This window comes from Aulonocara sp. 'chitande type north' Nkhata Bay, linkage group LG18 (assembly GCF_057382095.1).
Source record: "Aulonocara sp. 'chitande type north' Nkhata Bay isolate Kocher_YH1m ecotype deep benthic linkage group LG18, A_spYH_male_GT1.1, whole genome shotgun sequence".
NCBI classification, from domain to species: domain Eukaryota; kingdom Metazoa; phylum Chordata; class Actinopteri; order Cichliformes; family Cichlidae; genus Aulonocara; species Aulonocara sp. 'chitande type north' Nkhata Bay.
The window spans coordinates 12,804,364-12,822,443 of NC_141361.1; the positions used below are offsets into that span (position 1 = coordinate 12,804,364).

An 18,080-nucleotide genomic window follows, 5' to 3' on the forward strand; every position below is an offset into this window, starting at 1 on the left:
AGTGAATGACAATATTCTCCACACCTTTACTTTAAATGGATAAATGCGTGTTTGTATTGTAGTTTCTTTTTCTTGTTTGTTTCTTCAGTCAGAAAAGCCATCATGTCATGTTGTGTGTGTGTGTGTGTTTGAGTTTGCTTCCTATTTTTATTTAATAGGTATTGATAGCTGAATGGCACAGACCGTTTGGAATAATCTGCTGAATCAGCCTGCTTTTGCTAACAGTCTAAAATCACTATGATTACGTACCATTTACCATAAGCACTGCACTTACTTTCATGGCATCAAGAGCGATCTTCAGGTTGCTCTTGTCAGCAGCATCCTGAGTGTGTTTGACTAGCTCCTGTTAGAGAGGAAAAGAAAATAAGTGGCAGACTACATCCACTAACAGAACTACAATTGCATAGGCAAGCACATTTAGCATCACTACATGGATTGATTTTATATTAAGGATCACTTTTAAATTGTATGAAAGACAAGATTCATCCTATACCAAATGGGTCCCTTCATATTCAGAGGACAGCTGTTAAAACATCAGGATAGCATCAGGTAATTAGATAATTATACTCTGAAATCAAAATTAAATGAATGAAGAAAGAAAGGGAGGGTTTCTTTCTTCTGCTTTGTTTCATTTTCAGAGTATATGAAAAAAAAGCTTCTCGGCAAAGGCTGGTTATGGGATTTATCAAAGTATAAATATCATTTGAAGCAAATGAAGTAAGTTTAATTCTCGTCCATGATCTTTCAGAATGAACAATTAGAAATACAATACTGTGCAAATGTCTTGAGTCGTTCCTCATTACTTTATATTTTACATGGAAAGTGGGATAGTGCAGTGATTCGCTGAAATGTGCAAATATTCATGGAAAGTATACAAAGCAAAACAGTTCTAATGAACATGAAATTTTATATTTGGTAAGATCAATTTTATTTTTCAACACAGCCTAAAATCTTGTGGGCAAGCTTCGGCTGCTGCTGCCTTTTGTTCCATTGTATATGAAGTTGAGTCCACACTGCTTCACTAATGTTGAGGTTTGGGCTCTGAGGAAGCCTATAACTGACAATGTTTGTGTGTTTTCGAATCCAGGTATGCTTTTACTGCATTGGTAGTGTGTTTGGGATCATTTTTATGCTGTTGCAGTTGCTTTTCAAATGGTATTGCATCTCTCAGGTGTTGTGTCAGGTCTTTGTTGACTGTCAGATACTTTTCAACGACTAAAAATACTTTTTATGCCTAAACCTTGGCATTTTGGGGAAATTCGGGAAGAAATTATGTGGTCTAAGGCGTTTGGAAAGAAAAGCGTCTAGACTTCCAAGAAGCTTCTTCAGTTCTAAGGTCAAATTTTGAAGAGTCCCAGACTTAAGCCCTGTGGGAGTGTTCCCCCAAGAGGGACAATGGACCCCTAGTGATCCTCTAACCTAATCACACGAACCAAGGTGTGAAAACAGGTGTAGGTCACAATCAGCCAAGGTTTCGGGTGAACTCATTGTGAAACCTAGCCCCATGCTATCATGTGATTTCCTGAGGTCAGAAGGCCCAGGATGTGAGTGGGTGTTAAGGTGTCTGGGATCCTACACAGACAAGAAATCGCGTGCTTCTGCAACAAGCTGCAAGTAACAAAGTGCCGCAGAAAAATAAATAAATACATTTTTAAAATGGTCAGGTACAAGGACTGGATGCAAAATGAGTGAAAAAGCAGCCAATGTCCAAAGATAAATGAGGAAGGAAAATATAAAGACTTGAGGAGTGGCTCAAGACTTTTGCACACTATCTAAATATCAGTAATGTAAAGATAAAGATAATTAATTCCATAATATATTCATAAAATCCATTATATAGGTAAATTTGAAAGTGTACATCCATCCATTCATTCGCTTCCACTTGTCCTCTTTCAGTGTCGGGGGGGAGGGGGAGCCTATCCCAGCTGTCTTAGGGCGAGAGGCAGGGTACACCCTGGACAGGTCACAAGTCTGTCACAGGTCGCAAGTCTAGCACATAGACACAGACAACTCTTCGCACTCACTCATAAAACAGTTTTAAATTTTAAAGTTCTTCTGTTCTTCAAGCTTGAAGTATAAAGATGAATACACGCATGGTTTTTCTCTTCCTAGATGCAATAAACAAAACTCATATGAATACACGGCACTGCTGACATTCAAATACTATTGAATGTCAGCAGTTAAAGTGCAGGAAGAAAAAGATGTCACACACACACACACACACACACACACACACACACACACACACACACACACACACACACACACACACACACACACACAGAAACATCTATTTCTTTAATCACATGGATTAAACAACTGTTAAGCAATAAAGAAAACATGCAACAATTCTAGACCACAGTGAATTGTTTCCACAGCAAATAAGACTACGTACTTGAACAGAAAACGTGTTTGCTAGCATTGTGCTTCATTTTCTGCTGACATTTTATTTTTAATTCTAGACAGATGCTGCTAGTTAAAAATACATGCCGCCGATACTCTGTTTGCTGTGTGTGTTTGATGTTCGTGGCAGAAAAACTGCGTTAGCAAGATTTAATCATTATTACAGCATTATGTATATTATATGTGCTTAATATTAAAAGTGGTAGAATGACTTTCGGTGTGACTAGCTCTGTGGTAACGTTACACAATAAGAGATTGACTATTGTTCAAACTGGTGTGTCTGCGCCGTGTATGGCACAATGCTCTTTCCTAACTGTGCTGTAACCTCTTTCACTTAATTTCCACCTCGCCACTTCTTTTCCCCTTTCATTCTTTTTTGTCCCTCCATCACACAGTTTCTCCTCAGGGGTGTCTGTGAACTCCCAGGATCAACACCATTCACCATGGAGGGCTTTACCTTCCACAACAATTTTTTTTAAAAGCTCTCTAGGCAAAGCCCTCATCTATCCTGCCAGCTGTAGTCTGACCTCTGATTCATACTGAGCTGGGGAGATGGTGTCATACAGTAAATCAGTATGCAGTGAAATCTGTGGGAATCTAACAAGCTTGAAGTCTGGAATCCAGTATGTGAATGAATACTTTATGTACAACCGTCCTGCAAAATGTGTAACAAATCTACATAAATTCTGAGAATGATTTAAAACAATCTTGGTTCAGTTAATTTTGGAGGAAAAAGGAGAATATATCAAAATGCACTAACATAATGAACTAAATAATAACCTAGACTTTTTTTGAGTGTGGATCTTCTGGGATATCAAAGGGAGAGAACAATGAATCAAATTTGTGGAGGATGTCGCCCTCAAGTGGTCACTGACATGCTACAAGGTAGTTGGAGCAACTAACATAAAGTTGACAAAAGCTCTTTTCGCTCTGAAGTGATTAAAACTTGCACCAAATGTAAAAAAATATTTTTAGTATTAAATAAACATCAAACTTTTTATGGATTTTTCTAGGGCACACATAGAAAAACCAAACAACATCTGGAAATTCTGGATGTTCGTTCCTCCCATAGCAACAAGTAACCGTGCAAGCACCCCAGCAAGAAGCTGGGTTGCAACTGACAACTATTTTTATGACCAGTTGATGAATGCTTTAGTATTTAAAATATTTGCAAATGATGAGAAAATTGGAACAACCCTATTTTTTTCAATTTGACATTTTTGCTTTCTTTTCTGGGATCAATCAACTAATTTTTCGCTACACATAAACATAAATTATTCCACTGAAATTGCTCAGTATAAATGTAGATGTATATAAAGTGATAAGTGAGTCATAGATATTAAAATAATACCAAATACTTGTTAACCCAAAGAAAAAGTGACAAAGCCACAAAGACTTTTCTGTCACATGTTATTTTTATGCTACTGCGTGAGTCAAACATCTCTACCTGCAAAAGGAGATGATACTTTAGGACTCTCTGCATTGGGACAACCAGCAGGTCCCTCAGTGTAAACTTCCCATTGTTGGCCCTTTTGGAGCACTCCTGGAACAAAAATGTAGTAACTGAACAGTACGACCTAGAATGCATCAAATACATTCACTCTGACTGGCAGTAAGAATGACAACATATATATTTTAAATTCTAGTATCATTGTTGTTAAAGCTGAAGCAAAGGAAGCGCATAATGCATTATCTAAAGACGTGTAAGTGTAGTGAAAACAGTATACACTAGAGGTCACTGAAAGCTTGATCTGTATATCGGTGGTCATTGCATGTTATAGACAGGCCCGCTTCTTCTAATGTCTCACCTCCAGCTTCAGACGGACATCCTCCTTCTCTTTGCAAATGAGGTCTAAAACGGCGATGGCAATTTCCACTCGACTGCAGTATATTCCATAAATGAGCAATCTATAAAAATTCAATGGAAATGAGGTCATGATGAGTGGTGACTAGCAGGAAGGGACATTGGGTGTGCACGGAGGGCCACACATGTTGTTAAGGATCATTTCTCAAACAGCTGTATATACTCTGAACCTTTCTGAAACACACCTGTACAAAGTTTAAGGACTTAAAATGTGTGGGCTTAAAGAATGATTTTTACACAACACTGACAGCTTTAATATAAATTTTGCAGATAGCAATCAATGAAAATTAAATTACTACAAAAATCAGCACTTCTGTAGTTGCATATTTCCACAAGCGAAAGTTCAACTCAAATAACTGAGACTTTTCTTTTTTGTTACATGCAACATGTTCATAATTCCTCACATACCTCTCTTTGTATCTGATAAAAATCTGGTAGAGATTTAAGGCATTTTTGTTTAAGATGGAATCCTGCACTTCAGCCATCAGGCTCTTGTGAAGTCTAACCAAGTCCTGCATCAGAGAAAGAAGCCGTCAGTATCTGAACAGAAAAGTGTATCTTTCAAATGTGTGTGGCAAGAGTGAGAACTAGCGTGACTTACTGGAATGTTTACAAAAACTTTGTCTATTTCAGAAGTAGAGAAGAATTTCTTCAGTGGGTTCAGGAAATACTGGAGACAGAAGCATTGAAAACCTAAATGAAACTGAATTCAGCTCCTCTTCTTAGGCCATTTTACTTATTTACTGTACAGCTGGAAACTACAAACAGCGTGAAAGTGAATTTGTAAATAATTTATAACTCATACTGAAACCATTTACACACGTCACATAGGATGTTTGACAGCAAACAAATTAGGGAATTGGCAACTGGGGATTTCCCCAAAATTCCCCATAAAAACCCCAATATTGTGCTCCGTGTGTTGTATAAAATTATAACAATTACAGCATTTACTGTCACTGAGATTAGAATTAGCATTATGATGCAGTAAATCCATCATTTGTTAGTTCAAAAGAGGAAAAACAAGAGTTCAGTACCTTCTCAATTGACTCGAGGGTTTCCGTGTATTTCTCCTCTGTCTGTTTAATCTCTGTAAGGCAGCAGCTTCGGATATCAACCTCTGCTTGCTTCTAGAAAGACAGATATCTTAGAAATTGTTGCTTGAATGTTTAAAAGAAAAGAAAATCTTTTTGTTATTTCTATCTGCAGACAGGAAAGCAATGTTTTAACAGCCACCAAACAGAGAGTAAGGTGCAGCAGGTGGCAAGTGAATAGATGAAGAGAACAGAATTAGGTCCCTTCAAACCAAAATTTACTAAAATACTTTTAAAACTATCAAGAAATCGGAAGAATCTGCCTTTGATATGCTTTAAATTTTAGGATTAATTAGGAGGATTTTTCAATTTGCAAGTATAACCCATATAAAATGTTTCAATAGTTAGATTTATTCTATTCTTTATTCTAAGTAGTAGGATTTAAATAACAGACTAGTAAGGTATCTCACCTTATTTTATAATGTAATTTAGTCATTCATGTGTGTGTACATGTTTAGACATCTTTGTGAGGACAGAAAATTGTCATGCTTCTTTACTTGTGGGGCCCCACACTCACTTATGGGGACAAAATGCCCGTCCTCACGAGTTCGAAGGCATTTTTGAGGCTCAAAATGTGGTTTCAGTGTCAGGGTTACAATTAGGTTGTGGTTAGTACTTATGGTTAGCAGGTTAGTACTTTTTTTCACAGGACTTACAATCCCATGAAATTTTTCTATGTGACTCTATAGAGATTAGGGGCTGCAGAGGGACTACTATAACATATATGTCTCTTAACTCATTATATATTAGTATATGACTGGAACATTTTTTTACACTGTGGAAGTGTAAGTTATTTAAATTATGAGTCTTGCTCAGTAAAGATGTTGCAATGCTGAGTTTTAGAGGATTATCCTGCACCGGGTAAGAAGCTGCACTAAACTTTTAGTAATTAGGATTTTGTGGATTTTGTTTCCAACAACGCCCACCAACTATTCGACATGTGAGTTAAAGGTATTCAGTGTTTTGTGTGGTGTTTGAGGGGTGTGTGTGTGAGCGCTGACTAATTGTGGTACCAGTGGGGGAAGCTGCTCCGTTCTCATGAGGTCTTCATAGATCTCGCCACCAGCATAATCGTCTTCTAGGCCATAGACCGCTGCATACAAGTCATCTTCGTCCTCAGGAACATTCTCACTATGACATACACAAAAAAAAAATAAACACCACTGAAATCTGCTGATTATCAGTTAATTTTTGCATTCACAAGAGATGCAAGAAGTAACCTTTGTTACACCGGTTGAGTAACTCAGCATTAAATAACAATCACTGCGTTTAACATTCAGGAATTATGTATTTCCAAAAGGAATGATTCACAGAAATGAAAATTCTGGAGATTATTAAAAGCCTTATTTGCTACGAGCGTAATGCAAAAATTGCTCTATACACCTGTGATTACTCTTCTCTGTCGATCAATCACATTGTCAGCAGCACCCATCCAGATCCCTGATGTGGGTGTGCAAGCACTCAGCAAAAACATGTAGAATTACTCATTCATTTCCTCTGACAGTAACATCGAAACGGAGCCAAGCCAGTTAACAAAACATGTGGGTGTCCAGACCCCAGGAGAGCATGGATGATGAGCAGAGCTGGTTCTGCTACTGAGTGAAATAATCACGTTCTATCAACACTAGTAATGGGCCCACAGAGAGAAGCTTCATACATACTCAATCATGTCTTCCAGATTGTTGTAAATGTCCTCGTTTTGTAGGCTCTCGTCCGTTGGAAATGGCCTGGAAGTGACAGTAAAGTAGTATAAGCTTCAGTATTTAACAGAATAAATGCTCCAGTCGGGGGGGAAAGCACTGCTGAGTAACTTAGGACAAGAAAATAACTTTTGATAAATCAGCATGTATTTAGATATCAAGAGCAGTCTAATAGAAAAAGATGGAAACTTATAAAACCAAGCGTACTTTGTTCAAAAGAGGAAGACTTGCAATTGTTTAAAATATATTTTACACTAAAAAATGATTAATGATCACTTGTTAGAACTGCTGAACTGATCGTTGAGATCAACAGTATCTATTCTTAACTACTTTGCAGCCTGTGCTTCATTTCTGTTTTTGACATATTGATTTTGTATACTTACTCAACAATTATATCTTGTCTTTTAATTTAATACCACTGCTGTTTGCACAGTCAAGTATAAATAGAAACATTTTTAATCATTAACTAAAACAGCTGTTAAAGATGGAAATTAGACATAGCTATAAATGTGCCTGCAGTGTGGGTAAGGTGAGAAGGAGGAGGAGATAAGATATAAGTGAAAGGAAAGTTCACATGGTTAGATGACCTTTTTTTCCTAGAAATAACACTTAGAAGCAATTTACTGAAAACTTGATGACTTACTTGAATCCTGCTTGCTGAGCAACTGTCGTGTGAGAAAGCTTGGACAGAGTGTCCATAACCTGGAGAAACAAAATGTGAAATTACATTTGTTGGTTTGGTATAGAGAGACAGAAAGAGAGGACTGACTGAAGAGATATATATATATATATATACATGTTTAATAATGCAAATATATGACACTTATTGTGATTCCCAGTTTCAGAATTAAATCGGATTCACTGAGTTAAGCTTTCAATTTAAGCTTTAATTATCATATGAAAGTCAGATTTAAAGCTCTGATAGATTTCCTGCTTAATAACAATACCAGCTTGCAGGGTTAACAAGCCAAATCGAAACAAATATGGGTGCTTCACATAATTAATTACTTTTATCCAAATGTTCCAGCGTGGAAACAAGATGTATCAGGGTCTAATCGCAAGCAACACTGTGTACTTCAACCAAGACAGAGGAGCTGTCACAAAAACATACAATTAAATAACTAGCCTTCTTTTACTAAATTATGTATGGATGTGTTCCCATAGCAACATAAAGGGGCAAAATGTAGCTTTTAAGAAAACACTGAGCCCATGCATTTCTTATATAACAAATATTAAGGACGAATGGGCAGTTGCCGGGTTATTCTGTGAAGGAAGACTCACACACTAAGCTGAATGCACAACTTGAGGGGTTTGTCCCAAAGAAAAAAAAAATTGCCACTGTTTGGAAACATTTTTGGCTTTAGTAAAGAAAACAAACAAAAGGAAGACAACAAAAAATGGTTTCTGCTATCGAAGGTAATTCCACCATTTATTTATTTATGAACAAAGCAGGACAGCAATACCACAAAGGTAATACTACTAACCTGTTACAACACTTGGAGCACAATTTTAATAGCTGATTATATTTATAGTACAAACCTAGTGAACTATGAGTTTAGGTTATGTCGCCCTGGAGCTTACTCAGTCAATGTCTTGGGTGTGTCATTAATCACAATCTTTAATGAAGGAGCATTTTTGATGAGTTTTCCACTTGCAATTAATACGCATACAAATCTATCCCATCCCTAAAATCTATCTTTTGACATGAACGCAGCAAAGACCAATGCACAAACAAAAAGAAAGAGGCCACATGGAATTGCACAATAGATCATGTTATGACCATGTGAACAAACCTCACTTGCCCACAAGTAAAAGTTTACACTAAAACCACCAGTAAATAGCTGTAAGCCAAACTCACTGACCACTTTTAATGATGTAATGGTGTGAAGCACTGAGCATCATTTAAACGCCACATCTGTCCATCGCTTTATGTGTTTCTTGAACGCGACAGTGAGTTGTCTGCACTCAAATAGCCTACAGTTACCAGCTCTCAGTGCAATAGCGCATCTTTGGGAACTGCGGTGAAACAGAAAATTCACATTATGGATGTGCAGCTGACAAACGTGCAGCAACTCTGTGATGCTATCACGCCAAGGCTTTCCAAAATTTATGACGAATGTTGAACATGTCATCAAGAATTAAGGCAGTTCTTAAGATAAAGTCAGACCCCACCACGTACTAGCAAGGCAGTCGTTAACGTATACGTGGCAGTTACAACAGTTTCCTTCACCAAAATAAAAGTTAGCTTCATTCAATTAGATTTTTTTATTTCAATTCACACAATTATGTCGGGAAACTTCATTAAAGGTCCCTGTTAGTCAATATTAAGAAAGAAAACCCAGAGTGAAAAAGCACTTGGTGAGAACAGGTGGAAAAAGCTGCCTTGTGATAGGAATCAGTAAAATTATCAACTATTAGACTCTTCTATATGGCTGAAAGGAGAACAAACCCGCAAAAGTTAAGAAACGGGTCCCTACTAGTTAAACACCACATGATAGTAGCAAAATGTGTCAGCGCATGACACATGACAGATACACACGACACAGACGCAGCTGTTCCGAGCTGTCAGATTCACTGTTTCTTTGATTTTCATTTCTTTCTCAATTCCATCTTCTGTGGTTGTTAAATTATCTCACATCATAAAGTGAGAATTTTTTGTAACAGTTTACTCTCTAATAGCAGTCTCTGTGCACAGAAGCATTGCGCAAACTACAAGTTATTCTTTGCCTATATTTAAAAAATTTTGTATTTATTTATTTACTTTATGTGTTTTAATGTGTATCGTGAATAAAATTCATATTATGAATGCAAAGAGGGAAAGGCTGACAGTGACAGGGAGATGAATTCTCTGGAAGGAACGTTAAACTCACACCATGTGTTACACTTTGTAATGTTCCATAAAATAGTCAAATGTGTGTCAAATTAGTACAAATGTTGTTACACTGACACCTCAAACAGTGCGTATCTGTAAGGGTGTGTGCAGAATTGCATTAAATCACTTTTGAGTTATGTGTTAACTACAGAAATACATGATCACCCTGCACATGACAAGGACATAAATACAGGTAATTCGCAGCTTTTCATCCTTAACATAAAAATGTAAACTCCTAATAATATTAATGCATGTGCAACATTGTTATCAGAAAAGTATTTGTCATATTTACTCAGAAAAAGGATTGGAAACATCACTTTAAAAAAATCACTTAAAACTGTGTAATTATATTTTTTTAAGAGGACCTGTAAAGATCAGTTCATGGACACTGATCATTATTTCTTTCCGCTGAGGTACTTGATCATTATGAGATGATTAATTTCTTAAACTTGCTGTAGTTAGTGTCAATATATAGTCTTGCCAAAGCTTACAGTGCTGTCAGAAGTCTCTACAAGTGAAACATTGCAATGTAATGCAATGTCCCAATTACGACAGAAAAGTAAAATAAATACCAGTTATCTCATTCACATCATAGTTTCTCTCTATGATAAATTATCCAGTGACAAAGCTGCAAAGTTCGCAAAGTTACATTTTTGGATTTGCAGCTAAGATAGTTATTTGGGTTAGATATAGCACCCTTTGAATCTTGAGTTTATCTCCCCTTCCTGTGTGAATAAGTCCTGTGGCTTTGGCTAAACCCAGGTGTGCTTATGACTTGAAAAGAGGCCTGTTTGTAAAGTGTACCCAGCTTTAAAAGTGCAACATTGTGATGTTTGCAGCACTGGAAATGTTTTGTTTGTTTGTTTGTTTCCCCTGCATCACTGTTTGCACTTAAAAAAATTAGATGCCATAGTGCAGCATAACGTTCCACAATGCAAACAATTATATTGATCTCTGTGAAATTTCTTCGAAAATCTAAGACCACTGATGTAAATGTAACCCTGCTCCTGCACACTTTGTCCACATCATAGCTGGTTTACTTCTAGTGATAGTGATAGCTACTGAATACAAGATTGAAAATCTAAAGAAACATATTAAAGCCAAACTGTTTTTAGATGGATTCAGTGTAACTTGCACAAGAAAGGAGAAAGCTCTCTTGTGAATACATGAAATGAACAATCTAACACTGGTTTAAATCACATTCATTTAGTGAAGTGTAAATCCTTCTAGGCGGTCTTTTTTAAAAAACAAGTTGTTCTCACACCTGACATGTCTGAAAGCCATTTGGCTGAAGCTACATGTGAGTTGAGAAGCAAAGCCACAAGCTAAGCTGAAGACCAACCGCCTTGGTTAGTGTGGCCTATTTACGATGTCTATCGTAAATCCCCGGAGCACTGTGAAAAAGACAGAGAGCTGTAGCATCGGATAAGAAATCAAATGTTCATGTTTGCCACTCTGCAGGTGCAATGCAGTCACTTCTCTGTGAAACTTGTTCTAATTTTAGCAAGTACAAATAAATTCATCACACATTCTGCCCTGTGTTGTTTTTGAGTCCCCGAAATAAAATAGACGGTCCATCAAACTTCTGTAAATGCTCTCTTGTTTATGCAACTGCACAAAAGTAAAAAGATTGAAACTTCATAAAGGAGAAGCAACTTAGCAGTGAGGTGATTATTTGCCTCCTTACACTGGGTTTCAGTCCATTTCAGGATCCATTTAAAAAGTCTATTTCTTGTTTTTAAGACTTTCGATGGATTAGCACCACCTTCTATTATAGATCTTTTGAAAATCCACATACCAGAGATCTATGAGCCAAATGCTCTTGATATCTTCCTAGATCCAGGCTTGAAAGCAGAAGTAACAGAGCCTTTTCAGCAGGGCCCTCTAATCTTTGGAACAACCTGTTTTCACATAAGATCTGCCCAGTTTGAAACTCTTAAATCATTTAAAAACTCCTTTACACACACACACACACACACACACACACACACACACACACACACACACGAACACACAAACACACACACACACACACACACACACATATATATGGAGAGAGAGAGAGAGAGAGGGGGAGAGAGAGAGAATAAACTTTGACTTTACTTGACTAGTGCAGCTGACAATGATCATTTTTCATTATTATTAACACAGAAATAACGGCACTAAATATAAAGGTGAAACTTTACATGGTGTGATGGTACTAATGGACCATACAGTGATAATCTCTACATGACAGATTTTCAGTTTGGTTAAAGGAATAGATTGACATTTCAGGAAATACATATATTTGCAATAATCAAGGTTGGGCAAGAAGATTGATACCACTGTCTAGTTTGAATGCTAAATATTAGCTTGACCCAGAAATAGGAACAGGCAGTGTGACAGTGTAGCTCTATCCAAAGGAAAAGCATGTTAAAAGACATGTTAATTTCATCGTTTTGGCAATATATATATGAAATTCATATTTCTTTTGTTTTGTGAAATTCTGTGCTGAGACAGACACCGAAGTTTAAAATGATAATTTTCCTGGTAGCAGACGGAGATTCTGATATTTCTTTCTACTTCTTTCTTTTATTTTCCAAGTTATTTGTTCAATATTTAACAGCAGAGAAACAAATAAATTTTTTGGTATATTTGCAGATTATTCTGTGCAGAATTAACGTGTTACTTAATTAATTAATTAATTACTAATGGTCACTTTAATGGTCAATTTGTAAATATATTCAGTTGTTTAAATAATAATCAAGCTGTTCCCGTCTATCACACTGTACAAAATATACATTTTTTTTATTAGCTTCCCAAAACAAAATTAAAGTCCATCAACTTTCTGAGAATGCTCTGATATTTATTTAGCCACCCCAAGGATGATTCTACGAAGATACAGCCAGAAAGAGAATGTAGTGTCGTTAACACAAATTATAATCAGGAACACATTATTGTTGAGAGTTTTTTGAGGCTTTTGGTAATTGTCAGACTTTATGGGTTATGCAAATGTAACATTTCAGAAGGGGCTACTTTAGTTTTTACCAACACTAATGTGAGCTTTGCAGAGTTAAGCATCAAAGCACACATTTAAAACGGTATTTTCGCATTCTTCAGTGTGTGATGGTACCAACTGATCACACAGTGATAATCTGTGCATGAAGGTTGCATTTCGCAAGTTAAGGTAAGAAGACCGACAGCGCTCATATTTCTAAACGCTAAATATTAGCTTAGCGCAGAACAGTGAAACAGATCGCTTGATGTAACGTCCACCTACCTACACTTAATTAATTAAATTAATAAATGTTTTATTTGTTTTTTATTAAATGATGGGCAGATATGGACATTTAAGTTTAAAACAACAATTCCCCGACAAGAATTCCAGTTATCCATATGCTATCAGCGTATTTCTTTCATAACAAAAACCTGAATGGTTTAAATCGTTTTGTGTTTTTCACATTTTTATCACACAATTTTCAAAAAATTTGCAATTGCAAAATTGATGTTTTGCAACAGATAAACACTGAAAACTGATATCGCTGAATACGATCCTGTTCGCCGATATGCCGATACCACTCAACAACACTGACACTGGCCAGAAATGAGACTGTTAACACTTTATTTTCATTTCTACAAAGATTTGAATGTAAAATATATCTGTCAAAAAGCTCAAATAATAATGTTTAGAATGTATAATAATGTATAGATACAGCAGTTCTGGGGTAGGCAGGTAAGGAATACACCATGCATAAATACGTAACATGATAATTATTTATAGTGGTAGGGAATTTTACTGACGTCTTTCGATGTTTTTAGCTTAAGCCAAACTAACAGGTTGCTAATAATATGATTATATTTTATGTGCTGACATGTGTTATCAATGTTCTTATCTTACTCTCAGGAAGAAAGTGTGAAGTTATTTCCCAAAAAGAAAAACTGCATGAACTTCGCACAAAAATAATGTTGTTTTGTGAAAATATTAATAGTAGTTTATACTGAAGGAAGAAATAAACACAATTCTTGCCCCTCTGCTTTATCTCTCTAGCCTTCAGCCTTCTACGTGCAGTCAGTTTGACTCCCTGCAGTGAAGCCTGTAGTAACTCAGCTGAGAAATGTAGGTTACAGAGCTCTCATTAGATATTCAGTGGACTAATACTCAGTCCACAGGCAGAGCTGGCACAACTCGACCCCAAGTGGATTACACTGGTTGAGATTTGAGATGTTCCTTTTTTGGATTTTTCTGTAAAAAAAAGAAGAGATTGAGCATTTCTTCTTTAGACATACAGCCCTTCATGGAGCCAATCCAACCCAACTGCTTAACCTACAGTCACCCGTATTTCTAACTGCCAATAAAAAAAAGCAATGATCTGGTGCAATCTTTATCCTCCAGAGGCTTGTTTGTTTGATGGACAACCCTTGAACATGGCTGAGATTATGCAGCCCGGCTTGGATGTAGTGTACATATTTGCAAGCCCTACCTCCCCTGTGGGATTATCAGCAGCCAGATTAACTAGAAGCTTCTTTAGAGCACAAAACACTGAACTGAAAGAAAAGAGAGCCTGAATGAGAAATTACACACACAGCTTGGTATGCACTCTCATAGTTCACGTATAACCACTTCCATTCTACAGAGGGAGGTGAATTCACTATTGCAATCATATATAGTATGCCTAAGTTATGATGTATATAAGATATATGGTATTACTTTACCAAACTAAACTCATGAGATACCGTATACATTATTTAGACACGATAAGCATTCAGGCAAAACAACTAAATGTAAAAGAAATGTAAAAAGAGACAAACAAGCCTATTTAAGCTTCAATAGACTGGCGAACTGGCCCAGGTCTGCCCTGCCTCTTGCCCCATGTCATGTCAAATAGGCTCCGGCCTTTCTGGAACAGTGAAATGGATAATGAGTTAAGAAAACGCATGGATGGATAGCACAATCTTATGTACTTCAGAGGTAAAAAAAAAAAAACTCAGATAAAATACATTCAGCATAGATTAATACATATGCTCCAATAGTTTTATTTAAAAAAAAACAACTATAATTTTCTTCAAGCCTCTCAGTGCTTAGACAACTCATAATGCCCCCAGGTAAAATGGTGTACTTAAATAGGGAAATGTGGGAGTAAGGCTCCTCAGAGTAAGTGTGCTTTCCGTGGCGAAGTTAAATTAGGCTCCTGTGCTTTAAGCGACAGTCCGCTGAGTGGCTGCACAGAGCGCACTACAAACCCACTGACCTGGTAACGCTGTGTACACACACTGAAAACAGGTCCCACAATAACACAGCAATAAAAAGAAGTCAGCCAATCCCTTCAAAAAGCTAGGGTAGGCAAACAGCGAACGCTTTCAGACTCACACACAGAGAAGAAGCACACGTACACTATGCTTCCATCATACCTCAGACTTGTATTTTAAAGAGTTGGCAGGATTTATAGATCAATTAGGACAGAAAAACAGAGCAGGTGTGGCATCACTTACACCAAAAGTCAGCTACGAAGACAATAATGCAGTGAAACATCACAAGCGTATTGCTTGTTTTGAAAACGTTATCATCTGTTCAAGCTGTTTTGTAAAACACTGGAAAAATTATTTTGTCAATTAATTGTTCTTTGACTCTTTCTTTAAAAAAGAGATCCGTTACAGAAAATTCTCTTTTTAGACTTTTTACATAATGATTTTCTTTTTTTAGATGGATAATGTCTAAGTTTGGACAAAATCTATCATAACACTTACTCTGAACTATTACTTATGTCTAATATCTGAGCAATGGAGAAAAACTGTAAACTGGTTAACTGAGACAGACAATCTGCACAGTTATTATTACCAGTTCAAATGTAATAGTGCTGTGACATGTAATGTATTCACTCAAACTAATTTACAGACTTTTATAAATGATTCTAATAACTGTATGAAAGGCGAGAAGAATGTCATGATACATGAAATTACTGGGCTGTTTCATAGTGCAATGTTAGAAAATCATAATGACAGAAATGGGTGCTACCTTTCCAAAGTCTCGGACATCGAAGAGATCAAAGGCTTCAAATAAGTCACTCTTCTTCATCCCAAACACATCACAGCAAGAGGCCAGAAATGTCCGGATGTTTTTCAAGCACAGGAACTGCAAAGGGCAGAAACAGACTGTTATATAACATAAAAAGTTGTATGTAGATAGATTTCATTTTACATTGTTTACATTTTTTGTAACTAGTTTTTGTTTAAATACATATGTGAAAACATAAAAAGTTGTTTTTAAGGTTATCTCAACCCGAACTCAGTACAAATTACAGGTTTCAAGAGGGTTTTATCTCCACAAGATTTTTAACACTCATCATAGCGAAAAACTAACACCAAAGTACAGTAATCTGACTTTTTTTTAAATAAACAATTTTACTTGGAATTATTTTGAAGAAACGGATCTTATGTTCCGAAACTGCTGACAGCACTGTTTGCGTTTTTTCCTAGAATAACAGTCGTGCTGTTTCTGAAAATACCTGTCGCTGTTGAATTAGTTACGTGGGATCTCATTTAATCTAGAGCTAGCAGACAAAAATTAAGTCAAATAAAAACTAAACTACCAACATGAGTAGATACCACAGTAACATTAAAAGTGTACTTTCCGTTGTTTGGAAAATAAAAACAAAGTCTTTAACCTCCTTTGTAATGTAAATCAAGTTTAATTTACAGCATAATTTAAAGCACCAAGAATTTAAAGTCCCTTTTCTAAACATAAAAGTAAACTACAGCCCCTACAAACTGAAAATGAAAAATGAAAGTTTTATACTGTGAAATGAAACCGCCAACTATGTTCTCTGTTGGTGTCACTTCCTATTAGGATCTTTGTGTTAGTGGGAAGACAGCAGCCAACAGGAACATTGGACATAAAGTTATGGTTTAGAATTCAAGATACTCGTCTTTGTCTAGTTTGAGCCACTTCAGTTAAAAAGAAAACGTATACAGCACTGTTAGATCGCCTCAGTTCATTTTTCCTGTCAAACACATTGCTGAGAAATGGCTGATTTAGAAACTGAATATTTAATAACTTAAGCAGTAAGTAAGGGAATTCTTGAGAACAGATAGGCTTCTTTTTATCACATCAGCTCATCATGGAGACGCCTGTAATCACTCCGCCGCCCCCAGGGGCCCTGTTTGTCTACGGAGGAAGTGCAAGAACATGATGGCTTTGCACCACCAACAGCCTCATGCTTTTGAACACAGTCACAGCCCTGGTGCACATTCTTTTATTCACATTTAGAGTAACACCCAGAATCTCTGGCTCCACGATAATAAAAATACTTTTTTAAACACCTTTTAAGTTTATTATTTTTCATTTTTCATTTTCAGTTAATAGTGGCCTGTTTGTGATTTGTTTAGCTAAGTTTACTTCCTGTTATATTTAAACTAGACTACTTTAAAAAGCTTTTACTTTGTATAACTTTGGAAGCAAATAAGAGAGGCAGTGGGTATTTGCGTATCCGATGCGTATTTGTTCATATTTGTTCATGACTGACATAGTCAAAATGGTTATGTGAATTGTTATTTGAATTTGTACCAAAACTCAGCATACAACACGGGTCTTGGGTGTAACCTTTCATCAGTGTACACTTTAGTCGTGTTCACCAGTGCCCTTGTTTCTTTTTTCGAAGATAGCCCATCAGTAGATGAGAATGAAAGAGCCATTTAAAATATGGAGCCCACTGACACACATGCCTTTTGCAACCATTGCCAAGTGGCCTACAGCTACAGGCTATGTCCATCCATTGTTTGGCCTGTTATGCCCTGGGTTTGCTTTAACTCTCTTTTAAAAAATATTAAAGAAAAGCACATAGGCACTGGTGAAGCAGATAGTGCAAAGCATAGCACATGTGCATAGTACAGTTTGTGAGACAGAGCCCAATCACTCATGCAGATCTATCACTACAAAAAAATATCATCATGATGATCATATCATGGTGACAGCTCATTTCAACCAAACTGTATATAATTTGCTTTTAGTGCCTAACTATTTGATGTCAGCTAACAAATCATAAAATGTATTTATGTTCTTGTGTGTGTGTGTGTGTGTGTGTGTGTGTGTGTGTGTGTGTGTGTGTGTGTGTGTGTGTGTGTGTGTGTGCATCAAGTCACTGTCCTTTTATGGTGTATTATTAACGGTTTCTTTG

General features: G+C 36.6%; 1 protein-coding gene across 2 annotated transcripts in view; it reads right to left on the reverse strand.

Moving 5' to 3' along the window:
- Positions 1 to 18,080, reverse strand: part of LOC147308116 (guanine nucleotide exchange factor VAV3-like) — a 52,110-nt gene that overhangs the window by 32,512 nt on the left and 1,518 nt on the right. For both annotated transcript variants that reach the window (XM_086272136.1, XM_086272135.1), the window contains exons 2-11: positions 15,923 to 16,039; positions 7,702 to 7,760; positions 7,020 to 7,085; positions 6,372 to 6,489; positions 5,302 to 5,394; positions 4,869 to 4,937; positions 4,676 to 4,779; positions 4,212 to 4,311; positions 3,851 to 3,946; positions 275 to 343 (exon numbers count right to left, since the gene is read on the reverse strand). In XM_086272136.1, coding sequence (XP_086128262.1) covers positions 275 to 343; positions 3,851 to 3,946; positions 4,212 to 4,311; positions 4,676 to 4,779; positions 4,869 to 4,937; positions 5,302 to 5,394; positions 6,372 to 6,489; positions 7,020 to 7,085; positions 7,702 to 7,760; positions 15,923 to 16,039 — 891 coding nt within the window. The remainder of the gene's footprint in view (positions 1 to 274; positions 344 to 3,850; positions 3,947 to 4,211; positions 4,312 to 4,675; positions 4,780 to 4,868; positions 4,938 to 5,301; positions 5,395 to 6,371; positions 6,490 to 7,019; positions 7,086 to 7,701; positions 7,761 to 15,922; positions 16,040 to 18,080) is intronic.